The 19,312-nt window shown below is 36.4% G+C and overlaps 1 protein-coding gene and 1 long non-coding RNA gene across 10 annotated transcripts; one reads left to right on the forward strand and one right to left on the reverse strand.

The window, feature by feature from the left end:
• Positions 1 to 3,291: 3,291 nt before the first annotated feature.
• Positions 3,292 to 5,224, reverse strand: LOC105284022. 2 transcript variants are annotated; one of them, XR_894797.2, is made up of 3 exons: positions 5,132 to 5,224; positions 3,894 to 4,117; positions 3,292 to 3,809 (listed from the first exon to the last, which is right to left on the reverse strand). It is a non-coding gene; the product is annotated as an uncharacterized LOC105284022 (long non-coding RNA). The 2 variants fall into 2 exon arrangements; XR_003406227.1 differs by lacking the exon at positions 3,292 to 3,809 and having other exon boundaries at positions 3,867 to 4,117.
• Positions 5,225 to 5,331: 107 nt separating this feature from the next.
• Positions 5,332 to 19,167, forward strand: LOC105284020 (transmembrane and coiled-coil domains protein 2). Of its 8 annotated transcripts, none has more exons than XM_011347200.3 (13): positions 5,332 to 6,423; positions 7,815 to 8,320; positions 9,737 to 9,944; positions 10,243 to 10,456; positions 11,080 to 11,245; positions 11,363 to 11,591; positions 11,714 to 11,758; positions 11,990 to 12,072; positions 12,463 to 12,471; positions 13,125 to 13,453; positions 13,636 to 14,036; positions 14,340 to 14,500; positions 14,943 to 19,167. In XM_011347200.3, the coding sequence occupies exons 3-12, from the start codon at positions 9,796 to 9,798 to the stop codon at positions 14,494 to 14,496; spliced, it is 1,782 nt and encodes a 593-aa protein (XP_011345502.1). In that variant the 5' UTR covers positions 5,332 to 6,423; positions 7,815 to 8,320; positions 9,737 to 9,795; the 3' UTR covers positions 14,497 to 14,500; positions 14,943 to 19,167. The 8 variants fall into 8 exon arrangements, with proteins under 8 accessions (XP_011345502.1, XP_011345503.1, XP_011345507.1 ...); XM_011347201.3 differs by having other exon boundaries at positions 5,332 to 5,634; XM_011347205.3 differs by having other exon boundaries at positions 5,333 to 6,423; positions 13,164 to 13,453.
• The last annotated feature ends 145 nt before the right edge of the window (positions 19,168 to 19,312 follow it).

Here is a 19,312-nt window from a genome sequence, read left to right on the forward strand (position 1 = left end):
GCGTCACCGTCGCCGTGATTCAACCATTGGCACGCGGCTCTTTAGAGGGCGTGTTATTCGCGAGGAGAAAGCGAGGATCTTGCATCCTTCCCCTCTCCTGTTTTCTCGTCACGTGATCAATGTGAATCATGCAGTGATATAAACTTTGTTCTTGCAGTACAAAATTCTATAAATAAAAACAGATACAAGTAACAATGAAGAGAGAGATGCTATAGTAATAATAATAATTAGTATTGCGTGCGTTATGAGAAATCCGGCTTAATAACTGAATGAATAAATAATCTAGAATCCTCAGTTCTCTCTTGTTCAAGTGCACGATATTACCGACTGTTGGTTATAAAATTCAAAGCTATATTTTTTTAATTGATGTAAATATTGTTATTTGTTACTTTTATAATGTATTGGGTCGTCCGGAAAGTTCGTGCCGATTTTTAATAGATGGCGTTGGAACATGTCTGAATATATCAATGTTATTGAAAACATACGATTTATATACATATGCTTAAAGGTGACATTTCAACGCATCTTTAGGAAAAAAGTTGTTTCAGATAAATTGATTCGTGTCAGTTTTGTACTCTTTTGAAGATGGAAGAAAACAAAGAACATTTTAGACACTTGATGCTTTTCTATTACCGGAAAGGCAAAAATGCCTCACAAGCAACAAATTCGATATGTTCTGTTTACGGAGAAGGCGCTTTAGCTGAAAGAACCGTACGTAAGTGGTTCGCTAAGTTTAGAGCTGGTGATTTTAACCTTAAAGACCAAGAACGCTCGGGCAGACCCTCTACTACTGATGATGACCAAATCAAGACACTGATCGAGAATAACCCGCGCTACACGACACGTGAATTAGCAGAGATACTGAAAATATCGAAAACCACTGTCCACGATCATATAGTGAAGCTTGGTTACGTAAGTCGCTATGATGTATGGGTTCCGCATAATTTGGCCGAAAAAATTTAATGGATCGCATTTCCATCTGCGACTCGCTGTACAAACGCAACGAAAACGTACCATTTTTGAAGCAATTAGTGACGGGTGACGAAAAATGGATCATTTACAACAATGTAGAACGAAAAAGATCCTGGGGTAAGCGAAATGAACCAGCATTAACCACTCCGAAAGCCGGCCTTCATCCAAAAAACGTCATGCTCTGTGTCTGGTGGGATTGGAAAGGAATCCTATATTATGAGCTCCTACCACACAACCAAACGATAAATACAGATAAGTACTGCTCGCAACTGGACGAATTAAAGACAGCGATTCAGGAAAAACGTCCAGAATTAGCTAATAGGAAGGGCGTCGTGTTCCATCAGGACAATGCCAGACCTCATGTTTCTTTGACTACCCGACAAAAATTGTTGGAGTTTGGCTGGGATGTGCTACCTCACCCACCGTATTCACCAGACATTGCACCTTCAGACTTTCACTTATTTAGGTCTTTGCAAAATTCTCTTAGCGGCAAGAACTTCAACTCTTTGATCGACATAAAAAACCACCTTGAGGAGTTTTTCGCCGAGAAACCTAAGAAGTTCTGGGAGAATGGAATCTTCCAGTTGCGTGAAAGATGGACAAAGGTTGTGAAACATAACGGTGCATACATAAGTCAATAAATATTTATCGACATCAAAAAATATTGCCTTTGAATTTTCCTTCAAAATCGGCACGAACTTTCCGGACGACCCAATATTTCTTAATCTCGGTTTAATGCTTGTGAAACTTTTAAAAAGCTACTAGCATTGACCAATACTATTATTATTATAAAAGTGAGTACATTTTTATAATTATAAAAACAGCTTGAAGATAATTGTAGGTTGCTAATGTTACCTACTGTTGATCAACTGTTGTATATTATATATGCTGTCTAAAATCAATATCAAATTACGCGTTGGAGTTTGAGATTACGATTTGGTGTTTGAATTGAATAAATCGAAACATTGCCAGTTATATTTTGATTTTCAACTCGCAATTCCAATTTCTAATGTAGTTTGATACAGTCTTTAAGCTGTAGTAGAAATACGAGCTAAACGGCTGAAGTAACTCTACTGAACTGCAACTAAAAATGTTTTTATTTTAATGGTACGAATAATCTAATTTAATGGTACGAAATCTATAGTTCCAATTTCGCCTGTGACATTTATTTAAATTATTATTGTTTTTATTAAAATAACATTTCTTACAATATAACATTATTTCTACAACATTGCATGATAAAATATACAGTACTAGCATCCCCCGTCCCGGCTTCGCCCGCGCTATTTATGTGTAGAATTAAATAAAAACATATTTTACACCTTCTCACCCGTTAGGGGTGGAATTTCGGAAAACCCACCCTTAGTGAGCACCTACGTGATAGTAGGAATATACCCTTAAAATTTCAAGTCGATAGGTGCAGTGGTTCGGGCTGCACGTTGATGAGTGAGTACGTCAGTGAGTGATTTGTATACATTTGACCAGAAATAAACATTATTTTAAAAAACTGCTATATAAAATCGTTTGTATTACGTATAAAGACTTTTGAAGTGCAATTGAAAAGGTTTGTGAGTCATTCAGTTAATTGTAATTAATTAATTATTTTTACATCATGTATTTAGCCGAAATAGATAAATTCAACAATATTTTTGTATGGAATCGTTCGTATTTTGTATGAAGAATTATGAAGTATGTTTAAGAAGGTTTAAGAAGGTTTGTGAGTCATTCAAATAATTTTAATTAAATGTTTATAAAGTCGGTAATTAGCCGAAAAATAGATGTTTAGTTACTCATGTTAAAAGAAGAAGGTGCCACTGTTCCCTGAAGTTCTATTGACAGTTTCTCTTCTGTGATATTGAGATCTGTGGTAATTCTCTAAAGAAAAAAACAGAGAGTGAAATATATTTCTTGCATCCATGCAAGAAAAGAAAAAAAATAAAAAAGAATATAAGAAAATGATTTTATATCCAGTGACCTCAAGTGATCAAATGATCCCTTAAGCGGGTTCTACAATGAGAGTTTAAAGCACAAAATTTAATCTTTAAGCTTTAAGCTGTAAGAAATCGACCAATCACAATCGAATATGAAAAAAGAAATCGACTGTGATTGATCAATTTCTTGTGGTTTAAAGCTTAAGTTTTATACCTTAAATTCTCATTGTAGAACCCGCTTTATACAGTAGCTGTAGCTCTGGGTAAAGTTTCGTGACCATAAAAGGAACCCCGGAGATAATTGAAGAGCGCTGATATTATCGACCGTTTTGAATGTATCGAACATAATTTTATCTCTTTTAAAGTATTATAATTATTATTTTATTTAATTATTGTTTTATTTTTAAGCACAGATAACTTTCTGATGATAAACAGTGACCAGAAACATTGTAATATATACAGTTACCCTCAGTACATTCGAATGGTCGATAAAATGGTCGATAATTGTCGATTATAAAAGTGAATCCCCGTAAGGCTGCTGGTCTTTAAGAATATCTCGTCGGTGACTAAGGTGAAAAAAAACTGCCTTCCCCCACCATTGAAATTCGACCTCGTTGCTAGACCTGTATGCCGCTGTATGTAAAGGTGCCATTACATGATAAAACGTCGAGCGTCGAGCGTCGTCTGCGCAGAAAACTTTTGCGCAGGATTCTAAACGTACAGATTGCAGCTTCTTGACGCAGCTTCTTCGTTACTTCGTTCACGAACAATATATTGCTTTTTTTTAAATCAGCTTCTACTAATGATAATAGTTCTTTAAATTGTATTATCGTCATCCTTGTATAAAGTTTGAACCGGAGATCTTCTGATCGGACAGTAGGAATCCATATATAGAACGATCTTGTGCTGTATGGGTGAAAACATAAAGTGAGATAAAGGAGGAAGAAAAAGAAAGATAGAATATAATATATACGTCACTGTTTTACCTACTTTTAGCAGAGTACAGAACCATGTTAGCAGAAAACAGAATCATTTTAGGATATATTGAATGTACATTGAACACCCATTTATTACTAATATAATTGTCTAAACATATATATTGAAATAAAGTAAAAAGAAATGAAATAAATATGAAATAATAGACTGTTATTACATTGTATCGCCACTTGGTTGAGGGCGCTTTTTACGTTCACTACATCCCCAGTCAGCCAAACCTGCGAAGAACAGACATTGGCAAAATCTGTTCGACAAAATATGTGAGCAGAGAGGCCACAGATTTGGTACAAAATCCACCCAGTAAGCACACTGTCAGCAGTATGCCGACAGATTGGCAGCATATCTGAAGCAGAATAATGCAACAGATCCGGTACCATCTGTGTCCGCATTAAGCTTGTGTTCTGCCAGCAGATCCTGCTTATAACATGATCTGACAGCAGATTGGCGGCAGAAACCGAACAGAGCCTGCCGACATAACCTGGCGGCAGATTGGGAGCAGAAATAGAGCAGGATCTGCGCAGTGTAGTTGGCAGCAGATTGGCGACAGAAACCGAACAGAGCCTGCCGACATAACCTGGCGCCAGGTTGGCGGCAGAAACCGAACAGGATCTGCAGCTTTTGACACTATTCAAATTTACACGGCTAGGAATATGCGTTTTCGCTCCGCACCGCTAGGTGGTGAACATGTTGAGTTCTTACTCGACGTTAAGATTTAGCCTGACAGTTATATAAGTTAATATACGCGTCTTGACATAATAATATTAATGTTTCTAAGAATTTTTGCACCTGCGGCACAGAGGTTCTCATGGACAACGTCCACACACGCCGCAAGCAATCTGAAGGCATTAAATTTGCCCATTTAATCAAATTAAGTATTGATTAAAAAAACAGATTACTTTACAATAGTGGACCAATATAAGAAATTAATTCATACCCCACATAAAAAATTAGATTTATATTGTTAACCAATATTGCTCCAATAAATTTGTACTACTACGGCACTTTCTCGCAGAGCCTGCTCGATTTCTGCTGCCAACTACACTGCGCAGATCCTGTTCTATTTCTGCCGTCAATCTGCCGCCAGGTTATGTCGGCAGGCTCTGCTCGGTTTCTGTCGCCAATCTGCTGGCAGAACACAATCTTAATGCGGATACAGATGGTACCGGATCTGTTGCATTATTCTGATTGAATCTGCTGCCAATCTGTCGACATACTGCTGACAGTTTGCTTACTGGGTCGTAAAAAGGTCGGCTGGCATGGTTGTATAGTCAAAGTTCATCACTGTTTCGTATTCGTAGTTTCGTACAGCGGCGCGGCGCGGCGCAGACAGTCTTGTCGATCGCGTTGTTCGGTGCGTTCGCGCTTAAGGTGTCTCCGCAACCATCTGCGAAGTGCGAGCTCGAGCGTCGTGCGTGCGTCTTGACGTGACGTGACGTGCGTGCGTGCGACGGACGGCGAAGGACCGAGTTGCGTAAAGAACCGATCGCGCGACCTTCCCAGTTGATGTGTACTCTCACCTCCGATGTCGACGATGCCGAGACTGATCGGCGTGCGATGACACGCCCGCGCCGTCGCTGACAACGAATAACAGCGAGTGCCCGCAGGGTGCCGAGAGAGCCGCCGGAGCGGAGACTCGCGCGCGAGGACTCCGTGAACCTCGCGACGGACGCGGAAGCGGAATCGCGGCGAGTCGATTCCGACGCCGATGCTGCCACCGTACTCTGAGAGATCGCACGTAGGTTATCGCGCTGCTGACGAGCGACATTGCGATTCCGCAAACTTGCGAGTCGAGTGCACGAGAGAGAGGTTGTGTCCTGTGTCCGAACGAGACAACTTCACGTTTGAGCACTTTTGATCAAAGTCCTCCCGACGCGCAAAAGCACCGTCGACCGCTCCCTTCGCGCTTTCCCGGGAAACGCACGGTATCGCCTGAAGTTTGCGCTCGACGATCGTTCGCTCGAGTTTCTCCGAAAGTGCGCGCGTTCATTCCGGACGATCGCACCTGTGCGTCTGCGGCACGCTTCACACCGAACGAACAGTCGAGCGAGTTTCGTTTGCCGTGCGAGGGCACGTCGCGTGACGCGCGCGACGCGGAATGCTCGTCATTCGGACACAATTGTGTGGCAGATTAAGCGTAGAAGAAACCGTGAATCACGAAGAGATATATGACGATTCGATGGCTTTAGTCATCCGTCAACTTAAATTCTTATCACAAGCGCTTCACGCTGGACGTGCCTGATCGGCGTGTTGTGTCATCCGCGCTTCTGACATTAGACAGATGCGACTGGACAGTCGCATTTAGAGACGTCGCGGCAGTGTCGTGCGGTGCATTACGTGCGAATTTTATTGGTCGCCAAATTTAGTTTCGTTATCCGCATTCGAGCTAGAGTTCTGACACAAATAGCTGGTGTCACGGTGATAGCGAGGAGCGGCTAATCAGGGCTAATTACGCGCGATACGTATCGATGCGACCGTCCATTAGCGCCAACATCGAGTGCCCCTCTTTTTTTCTTCCGCTTATCAGGTCAACAAAAGTCACAATTAAATCGTTCGATACTGAGAATCGAATTTTAATAGCTCTCAATAAGTAACCTCTGTCGGTGCGCGTTAAATCGCGATCTTAAGGGAGTATTCTAGTGTAGCATGTCAGAAAAATCGAATTTTTTTTGCATATTTTGCAAGTATATGGTATGGAAAATATGTCTGCGAGAAGATTTAGCCCGATTCGCAAAATTAACAAAGTAATAGCACCTAATAGAAAATAACCTCTGGCGCGCGCTCGGCGGTTGGACCGCGCGGCACACAACAGAGCATTGTGTTAGTATTTTAGGTAGGATCGGAAGATCGTTATTCTTTGAAGGTCGTACATTTGAATTGGAGCCTTTGTATAGTACAGGTTATATAGTACAATGAATCTCTAAATTCATTGATTTGGACTTTTGCTCCAAAACATCTCCATGCTGGCGTGAAAGTTGTTGAAATAGCAACATTCTTGGCAGTTATAATTTTCAATAAAGGATTTATGCCAATTTTCAAACTTATGAACGTGATGGGAGTCAGTATTGGTCAGCAAGCGGTGATGTACGCAAACTCCCGGAACGAAGCTCGTATCACCCGCTCGGAGCGGCGCTCCACTAACTTCTCTCGAGATCAGAGAATGAATCGCAGGGAAGAGAGATCAGCTCTGCAGGACTTCTACGAACAAGAGGAATGTCCCCTGTATGGCCCTGGACTAGCCGATTGATCGTAAGTAACATTATCTCTATGTAATCAGTATGAAAAACTTTAAACGTGTTTTTCTCGAAACCATGTTTTTCAAATTGGTTCCCATGATATCTCAAAAACCAGTTAATCAATTGACTCAGGCTTTTGCACACATCTTCAGTATATGTGTGGCTATAGCCCCTACCACAATCAAGTCGAAATATTGTTTTTTGGAATTTCTACAGCCCTGCAATGGTGAAAAAAATGGCACAAGTCGAAACTTAATTTTCTCAATGAAGTCATGTTTTAAATTTTCAACATTTTTTTTTCATTCTGGTACCTGCTATAGCCACACTCATACTAATTAAGAATCTCTTTGGTTTTTTTGTTTCAGATGAGCAGAACAGCTGAAATCATGGGAACCATGGACCAACTTTTTTTTCATGTTCTTATTTAATATCATGTGCAGCGCTTATTTATAGTTATTGTCTACTACAAAAATTTGGAAACATACACCAAATATGTATGAATAAGCAGGGAAAACCCTGCCTCAAAAAACCTTATACTTTTTTCAAAAAAAATTCACCAAAATAGCATACAAATTCTGCTTTTACACTAGAATACCCCCTTAAATCTTAAATCACGATCATGAAGAAAAAAACAACATACGAAAAACAATTCCGTGATTTTATTCCATGATTTTTTCCGCAGACGACGGGAAAGGGACGAGGAATTAGCTTAGAGTAGTCGACGCATCGCGATGGAGAGACGCCGCCCGACGCGGGGAAAGAAAATCGACGTCGTCGGTGCTACCCGATAAACGCGCGCTATTAATACGGACCTGTGTGTTTTGCATCGATACTGGCCGCACGCTACTTCACGTCCGCGTAACAGCACCGATCACAGCACACGAGCGAAATCGCGCTCGTCCCCGCCGCAGGAGCGAAGTCCAGCGAATCCGCAGCAGTTCACACTTCGCTCCGATCAGCTCGGATCGCCAAGTGCACGATAGCAGCTCTCCGTTGCGTGGACGCATTTTGCAATCCAGTAGCGCGGCGACGTGCGGCCGCTCTTCACCGTGTGCTGCTTCTGCTGCCGCGACGCGACGTCGTCCTCACGAAATTCGCGAAGTTCTGCCCGGCCATACATGGTGCAATCGTCCAAGATCCTCGTCGAGGCCTTACCTTGCTGCGCGACCTCCTCGAGCACGGACGAAGGTAATGACACGCCGGGATTTCTCGTCGCTCTCGCGTTCTGTCATTTGCTCGCCTGCTCCCGATTCCCGACTCGATGTGGAGAAATAGAATAATCTTGTGAATTCCTGCTTATCTTTTTGAAAGTAGCGGAAAAATTTGTTGGAGAAATTTTTAGTTTTTTTTTTAATTTAAATGATTATCGTTTTAATTATTATCCCCCGAAAGAGTGTGCGGATAAAACTAACAACGTGAATATGGAATCTTAGAGAAACTTGTATTATAATCTATGATCGCTTGAATTATGATGTTCACTGTTGTGTCATGTCATTTACTACGTAGTCTTAGCTCCAGATCAATGCTAGTAAGCACATAGTTATGATAATGGCAATGATTCATCAATTAAGAGATACTTATAGGTAGCGATACGGCGTAGAATTGAAAAGGAAGATTTCATTTTTTCCGTTATGATTATTACCAGAATAAGAAACACATTTCAGCTTTTATAGCGTGTCCAATATATTGATGTATTCATTTAAAAATCGTAATCACGCTTCGTGAATGTTATCAATATTAAATGCAACATTATTAAAAATAGTTTTATTTTTTTAATATAAATAAAAGCTTTTTTGGATAAACTCTATATAGATATTTTTTTAGATCCACTGTAAATGAGGACGCAATAATATAATACTTTTGTTTGATTAGTTATATGTCAAGCATAATCGAAATATTTTTACTTTCATTGATCTGTCTCTGAATATGACATATCCTACATTCTAAATTTAACTGCAGTCCGTGCTCAATGTATATTTAAAGTATAAATTAGATAATGCGTGACCTCTTAAAGAAAATTATTGCCCAAGATAGATACATGGGGGCCCAACACAGAGAGAGGGGAGTATTCTCAAACTTGTGCTTTATGTATGTTACCGTTGTAGAAGCAATGAAAGTAGAACACAAAATATTAATGCAGTTTATGGAGACTAACAGGAATATCAATAGTATAAAAGAGAATTATATATTATTACATTTGCGAGGTTGTGAGATTGAAATTATTTCTTCCGCCATTAATGGCATGTTTTCAGGAAAAGTCTATGAGTCACGATATACTGTAATAAGATAAAGCTTATCACAGAGATATAAGTTCTGTTGATACTGACCTTTATCTATATAATAATAATATGAAATATGACAAAATTCTCCTATAGGTAGGATAACAATTACCTTCTTCATTTTTTATATTAAATTCATTTAGAATTTTATCTCTATTTGTTGCAAAATTATCAGATATATGCCGCATTTATTGAATAACAACTCAAGATAAATGGATTAATGAAAAAAATGCTGCTACTAATGACAGTAATCATGTATTGTGTCAGAAAATCATGTTGGTTTTGCAATGCACTTATATTTTTTATTTATGTTATGTCAATATAGGGTCGACGTGAACTCACTGAAGCAAAATAGATAGATGACAACTCTTTCAGAAGGAAGGTATGGCAAGCTTGATGGTGAATACTTCTAGTAGTAAAAACAGCTCGCGCAGTGGATCTCCCAGTAGAGCACCTTCGACATCTCAGTCGCATCAACAACAACAATCAACCGCAAACTTAGATCATACTCCAAAACTGCGTAATGCTCCAATGTAAGTTTCCATTAATAGATATGTATGTGTGTATGTATGTTTGTACATGTATATATAAGCTTTTATATATACAATATATATATATATTTATTTATTTCTAGATATAATTTTAAAACTGTCAAATAAGATCTACATTCATTAAGATGCGCATGTAATTTATCTGTTTGCTATAACACAACTACGCAATATTACAACATTACAATTGTAATATTATAATAGTGTAATATTAATTGTGATATTGTAAATTTAATAAAATCGTCATAACAAACACAGAAATAATATTTGCTAAATTCTTTAGTTCTCAAGCAGGAGAGGGTAGCACAGGCAGTGGAAGTAGTGGTGGTGGTGGTGGTACTGGAAGTAGTTTCAGCATGAAAGGCAGTAGTAGACAGAGATCACCAGGAAATTTAATTCGTGTGGGAGATGCCATGGATGAACCAAGTGGTACTTCGAACACTGCCGAACCAGACGAGTTTGTGCCAAATATTCATCCACCGACTGATGATGAAGGAGTATGTATCGAAATACTTCCCAATGAATATTTTTATACACATATTCATAAAGATTTAGGCAAGCCTAATGACACACACGCACACACACACAAATAAAGATATATAAGATACTTCCGGTATGAGGTAATAAACGTTTGCATTTAAAAAATAGGCAGGAAAATTGTTAGTTTGCGCATTTAATGTATGTATCTGGTATACAACATGACTTTACGTTCTTACATAACAGACTTACATAATATTGTCATTGTATATGCATTAATATGCATGGTAGATTATATAGGAGACCATGAGCAATCATTAATGTGCAGTCTCAGGTCGCAGGTTAAAAAAGCAGTGCAATTATTTATTCAATGCTTTGAGCACGATCAACTTTTAACAAATTATTTGTGTGAAATTGAGAGTAACTAAATTTCGCAAGCTGATGATTTATTGAATCTTAATATGAAGAAGAAGGCACAGAACAAATTGTATGTTTTCTTTAATATATTGACACTATTAAAAATATTAAAATATTAAGTATTAAAAATATGTTCTTTCTTACATAGTAACATTATTTTCAAATTTGTATCTTGTAATCTTTCAAATGATAATTAATTAATTAAATTTATTTAACGTATTTGTAGGAACAATATCATGCTACCCAATCGTTCCTATCGAATGGCTCCTCTGAATTGATAAGTGATGATGTCGACTCCAGCGCAGCGCGGGTTCGTCAAGCTATCGAACATATTCAAAGTAAAATTGCCAAGACACGGGAGCAGATAAGAATAGAACAAACCACGCGGGATGGTACGCAAACACTTAATAAGTTTATCTAATGTGAATTCAGGAACGCAAGAACCTGTATTCTTAGTACACATGTACCTGTGTATCATCATACACAGTTATATATTATTTGGTTTCTAGAAAACGTTAATGAATATTTAAAATTGGCCGCTAATGCGGACAAGCAGCAGTTAACTAGGATTAAAACCGTATTTGAGAAGAAGAATCAAAAATCGGCGCACAGTATTTCGCAGTTGCAAAAGAAGTTGGACAGTTACACGAAAAAGCTGAGGAATTATGAGATGAACGGTGCACCTGCGAGTCACAGACAACCGAGGGAAGTGTTACGAGATATGGGTCAAGGGCTTAAGTAAGTATTACGCGAATGATTTTTCTAATGTTTAGTTTACTACTAAGCAGGAATATCTGCCTTGCCTCGCCCGTTGATACAACAGAGACAGCCTCTTCAGCTAATATGAACTTGCATTGCAGAAATGTGGGAGGAAACATCAGGGATGGAATCACTGGTTTTTCGGGGTGAGTGTTCGTACGAAAATAGACCCTATGCCTAAATATGCTGAAACTGTATTCTTATATGGTTGATTCATCTCGGGAGTTCTTAGAATTGCCTCCGTCTCCTAGTATCGTTTCGGCTTCTAATTAATTGCGTTTTCTTGAAAGCTCGAGAATACTTGAAAAAGAAAAATTTGGTTAAAAAATATTGTTATCCAAAATGTCATATTTATCTGTTATTGTATCTTATTGCAGAACCGTAATGTCTAAACCGAGAGAATTTGCTCATCTTATCAAGAACAAATTTGGAAGTGCTGATAACATAAATACTTTATCACGTAAGTAGTATATCATAAATAAATATTTTAAATGAATTTTATATATCATCAAGAAATTATAAGATATAATATACTTATATATCCTAGAGTAACGATTTTACATATTAATAATTATAATATTCATTTAAAAGATTAGACTCAAATTAGATATCATATATTCTTAAAGTAATACCTTAAAGTATAAACTTATAAAGCATTTGTCATTCCTTCTGTTTGGATATAAAAACCATTTTTAATTATTTGATTTATTTTCAACTATTTAAATAACGAAGTTGCATAATTCTTACAGTGTGATATGTACAATCTATTCTTCTCATTTCTATTTGCTCAAATTTAAAACGTTAAATTAAAAGAATAAAATTTTTGTATCATTTTTTGCTATCATGGCAGTTGAGAGTAGTAAGTAATGTGTTATCCAAAAAGCAAGAGTTTTTGTTACACTTTTTATTACACGCTTCGTGCACAGTATTCCTATATTTTCGGCTGCTTTGTATATTTTGAGCTTCTTAGTTTCTTTACAAAGCAATGATCAACTGATAACAACATTGCTCTTTCTAAAGTCTGGTATTAAAGAGTATTCTGGGTAGTATATGTATTGTTTACCTTCAATTTGTGCTTATTAAAATTTATAATTTCTTTTATATGATTTGACGTGATTTATTACGATGTGTAGTCTTTTGTATAATCTCGTATCTTGTGTTGCATATATATTTATTTATGTTGTATCATATAGCGATGTTATGTAATTTTTGTAGTCAGCTTCTGTAATTATGTATTATTTGCTTTTCTTTATTTGTTGTCAGTTATCCAATACTTATAACAATGCTAAAACAATACGTAACAATCTATGAAATGATTGAAATTATTTATTTGCAACTGTTGAAAAAAGAGGAAGGACTACTCTCTGATCATTATCTAAAACAGAGTGACTTCATCATCATTTAAAGAGACTGCATAACAAAATAAATAATTTAAAAAATAACCTTTATTTCGGAAGGCCAAGCTGTGGTATTGGATAACAATTCTAACACGCCACCTCTGTGTCTCTGCAGATGGCTCGACTTTTTATGTAAACGATACACCGCATGCAGGTAATGGTGATAATACTAGCGTTGAGGAGGATAAAGCTCATCATGGCTCGGCTACGCTTCCCGGTGGGTGCAGTCTGGGCTCCACCCAAAGCGCGGCGGCGATGAAGTTTCCATCTGAGGAAGGGTCCGAGTGTTCCAGCGTAACTAGCGAGAGTGGACCCGGTAGTAGAGGACAGCCGCACACGTGTCACAGTAACAACGCAGCTCTCAGTCTCAAATCCATTTTCTCCGAACTACAGGAACATCGGGAGAACCTCGACCGGATGAGAGAGAAATTAGACAGTATAAAGGTATTATTTGTCACTTGCCTTGCCACTTTGGCAGAGATTCTGAATATAGTTTAAAACTAAGTAAAATGTAATAAGGAAATTTTGCAATAGTACGTAATTGACAATAATGCTAAATGTTAATTAATTAATTGACCTGATTTAAACAATGTATATTAATTTTTTACATTTCCTTTACTTCTTAGACGTTACAGCAGGAAGTGACATATCTTTCTCATTCCCTCCAAGAAGAACGTTTTCGATGCGAACGTTTGGAAGAGCAGATCAATGACTTAACCGAGCTTCATCAGAACGAAGTGGAGAATTTAAAACAGACCATTACAGACATGGAGGAAAAAGTGCAATATCAAAGTGAAGACAGATTACGAGATATACATGAAATGTTGGAAAGTTGTCAAACGAAAATCTGTAAAATGGAACATCAGCAACAACAACACCAACAATACGTAACACTGGAGGGTCTGGATAACAGCAATGCAAGAGCATTGGTCGTAAAGTTGATAAATGTAGTATTAACAGTATTGCAAGTCATTTTGCTCCTTGTTGCGACAGGTGCTGGTATTATGATGCCTTTTCTCAGAACTAGGTAAGCTTATCGTGAGGCTATCGTAAATCTTTTTGTATTTCAGCAATTTTAAAAACAACCATTTGACGACTAAATAAAGAAATGTTGGATTTACATCACAATATTTATTTATAATTAAATATTTATAACAACTTTATGAAATCTAAGTATGCTGAAATACAAAATACTGCGATAATATCTGTTCATTCTCTTGGTTTTTGATTAAGTTTCATTCACGTCTCCATACTTCATAGTCTCTAATCATTCATCCAGATTTATTTTACGCACTCATTATTCTATTTTGTTTCCACGTGTCTGTTACAGCTGTACTAAGCCTCATTGTTTCATGTGCAGGGTGCGTATATTAACAACTACACTCGTTGTGCTGGGCATAGTATTTGTGCTCAAGCAATGGCCTGAGGTACATGATGTTGGTAGTCACCTCATGCGCCACCTTAAACAGACCCTCGCCATGAAGTAGCATTGTAAGTGAAGAAAATTTTCTTTTATTTTTGTTGTGATCGTTTTCCGTGCAATTTTGTTCGCGGAACTGTAATTTTAATTATGAAGCAGTCCAAGTATAAAAATCTCTAAATAATTTTAAATAATTTAACACTAAACCTACCACGCCGGTCAAATGACCGTTTTTAAAGTTTTGATTAAAAATGCTGCATTCGGCAGAAATTCATAAACAGAAATTTCAATGTCTGGTCATTTTCTTCACTCTCGTCTTCAGAACCTGACAGCATTCTCATTCTTTTTTGTGCCCTACGTATATTGATAGTATTCAATAGGAATAAGTATATGTAAATTGTCGGTAGGTTTAGTGTTAAAAGTTTCTAAATAATTTAGAATTAAATAATTTTAATTCTAAATAATTTACCAGAGATGTTTTAAGAAAACAGCAAGTGTATTCTTTTTTTTTAGGGTGGAATACTTAAATTTAATGAAACCCTGTGATGAAGCTGGACACTACATCGGACACTGTATTGTTTGAAACTTTGCATCCATTTATCAGTGTGTAGCATTGGAGCAATAATAGTATGTATATGTGTAAATAAGTTTACTTGTATTTTGGGTTGTTTAAATTCATTACTATCATTACGATCATATTATCGTTGTTTTTACCATAAAGCATAAGTAATATGTATTTTTGATACTATTATTTAAATTAATGAAGCTGTTTTGCTATAAGAGAATACACATTTTAAATTAATTTGTACAAATTTTCATTAATTTCATAATTCACGCGTTACTTCAATTTAATTTGACATTTGCTTTCTTTTTGTATGATTATGATATTAGCGATGTATATTGTTGGACATTAGAATTGACGACATTAGAAATTCCTTCGTGTTAAGGCACGAGAAATGATTCAAACGTTATGCAATATTGCTTGATTTTATATATATATATATATATGTATGTGTGTGGTGCATCGAAAGTTTGATTTCGCATATCAACATGTATCAATATATTCGTACATCATTTCTTCGTAGATGAATTGTCAAAATAACAAAGAAAACCAAGTGAGAAATTATTGTTTAACATACCAGATTTATATTGTTAATACATACCAGATTACTGTCTTCAACCTTTGGGGGTCTTTGGTCCAGTCACAATTTGTCAGTGTACAATCGATATGTTTCGAATCTGAAATGTATGTGTCTACAAGCGATATACATAAATGAAAAATTTGTAACATCCGAATCGTCCAATTGCTAAACAATAATATAAATTAAGGCAGAGTTCTTATATCACTAAAGATAGCTGTTGTTCGGCATTGTATAAAGTAGTACGTATTGTATACCATTTATTTGTTATTTATAAGATCCGATAAAGAGACAAGTTCTAGTTCAAATGCAAGCTTTTTAATTATCATTGTTGTGCATTGCGTAAAATAGCTGGTGCCGCGCATGTAGCGAGAAAGAACAGTGAAGAATTTTATCGGAAATGACATTGAGAGACATCACTTTCATGGTATATAATTGTGAATGAGAAACTCGGATGAAAAAGGGAAGAAAATTACGTACATTGCATGTTTTGTTGCATCATCTGATACCAAAAGAGGACCAACTGTCTCTTTCCTCTTATCCTACGAAGATTTACGACGCGTTGCAATTATGTGTACAAGAATGGAAAATTAGGGGTGATTTTTTATTAATTCAGTGAGTCATTCTGATAATTGAAGACATAAATCTACGTGTATATTATAACGAGTGTGTAAAGAATTGAACCATGACAGTTAATCGATATGAGAGAAAGACTGAAGGACTACGTTGCTGTAACAATTATCTTTCTTTTTTACATTGGCGTGCACTATAATTTTAAGTTTTCACTATCGAAAACAATTTCTTACGACATTAATACCCTACGCGAGATAAATATAAATTTAATAAAAACCTGGAGTAATCGAGTAATCGATACGCGATAAAACGCAAGAGTTAGAATCTTAGCAACGTTTTTTAAACAAAGGCTCAATATCGGTTTTACGCTTCTTCAGTGCTTCATCACTGTTTAACAATATACCGTAAATGTAGTTTATATATTCAATATTTTACAGAACGCTTTTCTAGTTTTTCACGATCAAGGTGACCCAAGGTGTCTGAGCACTATTGTTATTCAACGTGATTGCAGCATAATGCATATTAAAATGAATAGGAAGCGTTTGTAAACATGTCTCGTCTCATTCAAATAATTACATTATGCTGCTATCGTCATGCACACATATAGAAACTTTAATGTTTATCCTTATTTTATGCTATATGTGTGGTTTGCAACCGAAGTAATTGCTAACATTAAATTACTTAGTGTTTGTCAATTTAATGGCATATAGTGAATACACAACAGTGCAAATCCCTACCCAGAATTTAATTCAAAACAGCTGCCTGTACTCTCTCTCTCTGTATATAAAAGAAATAATTTAAGTAATGTATTTTACTGTGTCTCAATATATACGGATATTTTATGTTTGACGGTATATGCTGTTATAAAATCTGGTATTATTTCGTAAGCTTTCAACGAAGAGGAAATTCGTAATAGACTAACAGTATACGCATACGGAAATGGAAGGTGTGATAAAGTAATTTTACGCTATTACGAAGAGATATTCACAATTCGTCCATGATCTCAAAGCAAATGGAAATTTGATGATATAATAGTGTCTTTGCTTTTTCAAATATACGTATTTCTCCCGATATCTAATAAATTTCTCACATTTGCATCCATTGGCTCGTATATGGACAATTAATTTTTCTCGTAAAAATAACTAATCTCTGAGTGTTCAATATCGTTTCCTTACGTTCCTAGTAAATGTTATATTTCGAATTTACATATAAATCGCTGTGATTATGCTAGGTTTATATATAAGCTTAACATTTAAGAAGCTTTGGGATCAATATAATCACACTTGGGAGATACCAGGAGATCTATATACGCTGTACATATACAGATATATTTCGTGTGAAAATCGTGCACCATTCATTACGATATGTAATGTTCAACAAACAGCATAACCGACAAATGGAGATGCGTATTTATTGAATCGAATAACTTCATCTCGCAGTACCCTGTTTTCTTTTATAAAAAATACATATATTGGGTTGACTAGAAAGTCCATGTGGATTTTCCGATCAACCCAATGACTAATCTAAAATATGTAAGTCCATTTAGTATTATATAATTATAAGTAGCTGAAGTATATAGGGTGTTAAACACATGTATTAATGTACATAGCATGTTACGTTACATTTGTAAAATTTTATCAATGTAACAATGTTTTACTTGCGTTTTATCGTTTTCCAATTTAATTTTTACAAGAGATGTACCACTAAAGAAAACAAACGTTCTGTTCTATGTATTGTTACATGATACACCCTATATATTTGTAATTTTAGATCATGGTGCTTTGTAACATACGTATTTAATACATTCTTAGACAATTCCTTCATGATTGACCACCGATTTAGTGAGGGCCCCTTGCACGCTTGCAAAATATTGTGCGACATGTAGAGGAAAGAAACCAAATATTAAATATTAAAGTAACGGACAGTGTTTCAAATTGAAATTGTAAGGGATTATTAGATGTAGGAAAGAGTTCTATGCTTTTCTAGTAAAATCCAGATTTTGTTTTAAAAAGACTTATAAATAATACTTCAGAGTATAATAATGCAGAGCTCGTCTGTCACCGTTGTGAATAGTTTTACGTTTCGCATTCAACCGATTGCAAATTATTTCAATTGAATTTTAATAAGCTCCACTTTATGAATTTCTTTAGAGTTTGCACTGCATTTTAATTTGCCGATAATTACAGTTTGTTATTTCTAAATTTCTTACTAGCGCTGTTCCGTATGCGGAACGTCGCCAGCTTTTGAGATCAAAATCTCCCTTGTAACATTTTCGACAGTACCTTTTGCATGAACGAATTATCAGATGCAAACGAATCACTCATACGGCTTCAGTACCAAGTGCTTTTTATATTGCGATCTGAATTTGAATTTTGGTGATGAAAAGAAAATATAGTATTAAATGTACGAGTAAGAGAGAAAGCAAAGAGCCCTTTTCTACATCCGATATTAAACAACGATGAATGTATTTTGTACCTCATTGAATCGTCGTATAAGTTTCCGTTTTTCTACTTAAAACTGTTTACAATTTTATATGTATTTTATATTTATGAGGCTACGTCGTATAGATGTGTATACCGTATAATTTGCGACGATCAGTGATCCATCTCTCGGGAATAGTTTGTCGTCGTCTGTAGCTTAGGGGCCCCGTATGTAGATACGGATTATTATGTATATCATCGATGCCTTGCGTAGGTAGTTAATGTCAAATTATAGAATAAATATTCGTTGTCAATTGTAGATCGCGGTAATAGGCAGAGCCAGCAGCAGCAGTTACTATAAAGGTTGTTACTACGTACACATCCATTGTGCATACATGACAGCTGCATCCAACTGGTATTTAAAGTAATAAAAAAAGATACTCCAAAAACTAAACGTTACGTAAATCCATGTCCGTTTTTCGACACGTCGATACGTGTGTTTTCCGCGTGCACATTGCATCAGCGATGCATTTATTGCTGCTGGTAGACCAGCCCGTTGCGATTCACGTTATTTCGTATTGTCAAAATAAAACGAATTTTTAATAATGTCGATTATATTCAATTCCACTTGATACCTCCTTGCATGCTATTGCTGCGGCTTTTCTCTGTAGGAAAAAATAGGAAAATATAATTGATGTTCATTTCGTAAAATATTGGGACTTTAATAAATATATACGTACGGAGGAATGCG

Source organism: Ooceraea biroi, chromosome 2 (assembly GCF_003672135.1).
Source record: "Ooceraea biroi isolate clonal line C1 chromosome 2, Obir_v5.4, whole genome shotgun sequence".
Lineage (NCBI taxonomy): Eukaryota > Metazoa > Arthropoda > Insecta > Hymenoptera > Formicidae > Ooceraea > Ooceraea biroi.

Coding starts and splice junctions, on each gene's coding strand:
- LOC105284020 (XM_011347200.3), top strand. CDS start 9,796: ATGGCAAGCTTGATGGTGAATACTTCTAGTAGTAAAAACAGCTCGCGC. Junction 10,457..11,079: donor CACCGACTGATGATGAAGGA/GTATGTATCGAA, acceptor ACGTATTTGTAG/GAACAATATCATGCTACCCA. Junction 11,246..11,362: donor AGAACAAACCACGCGGGATG/GTACGCAAACAC, acceptor TTTGGTTTCTAG/AAAACGTTAATGAATATTTA.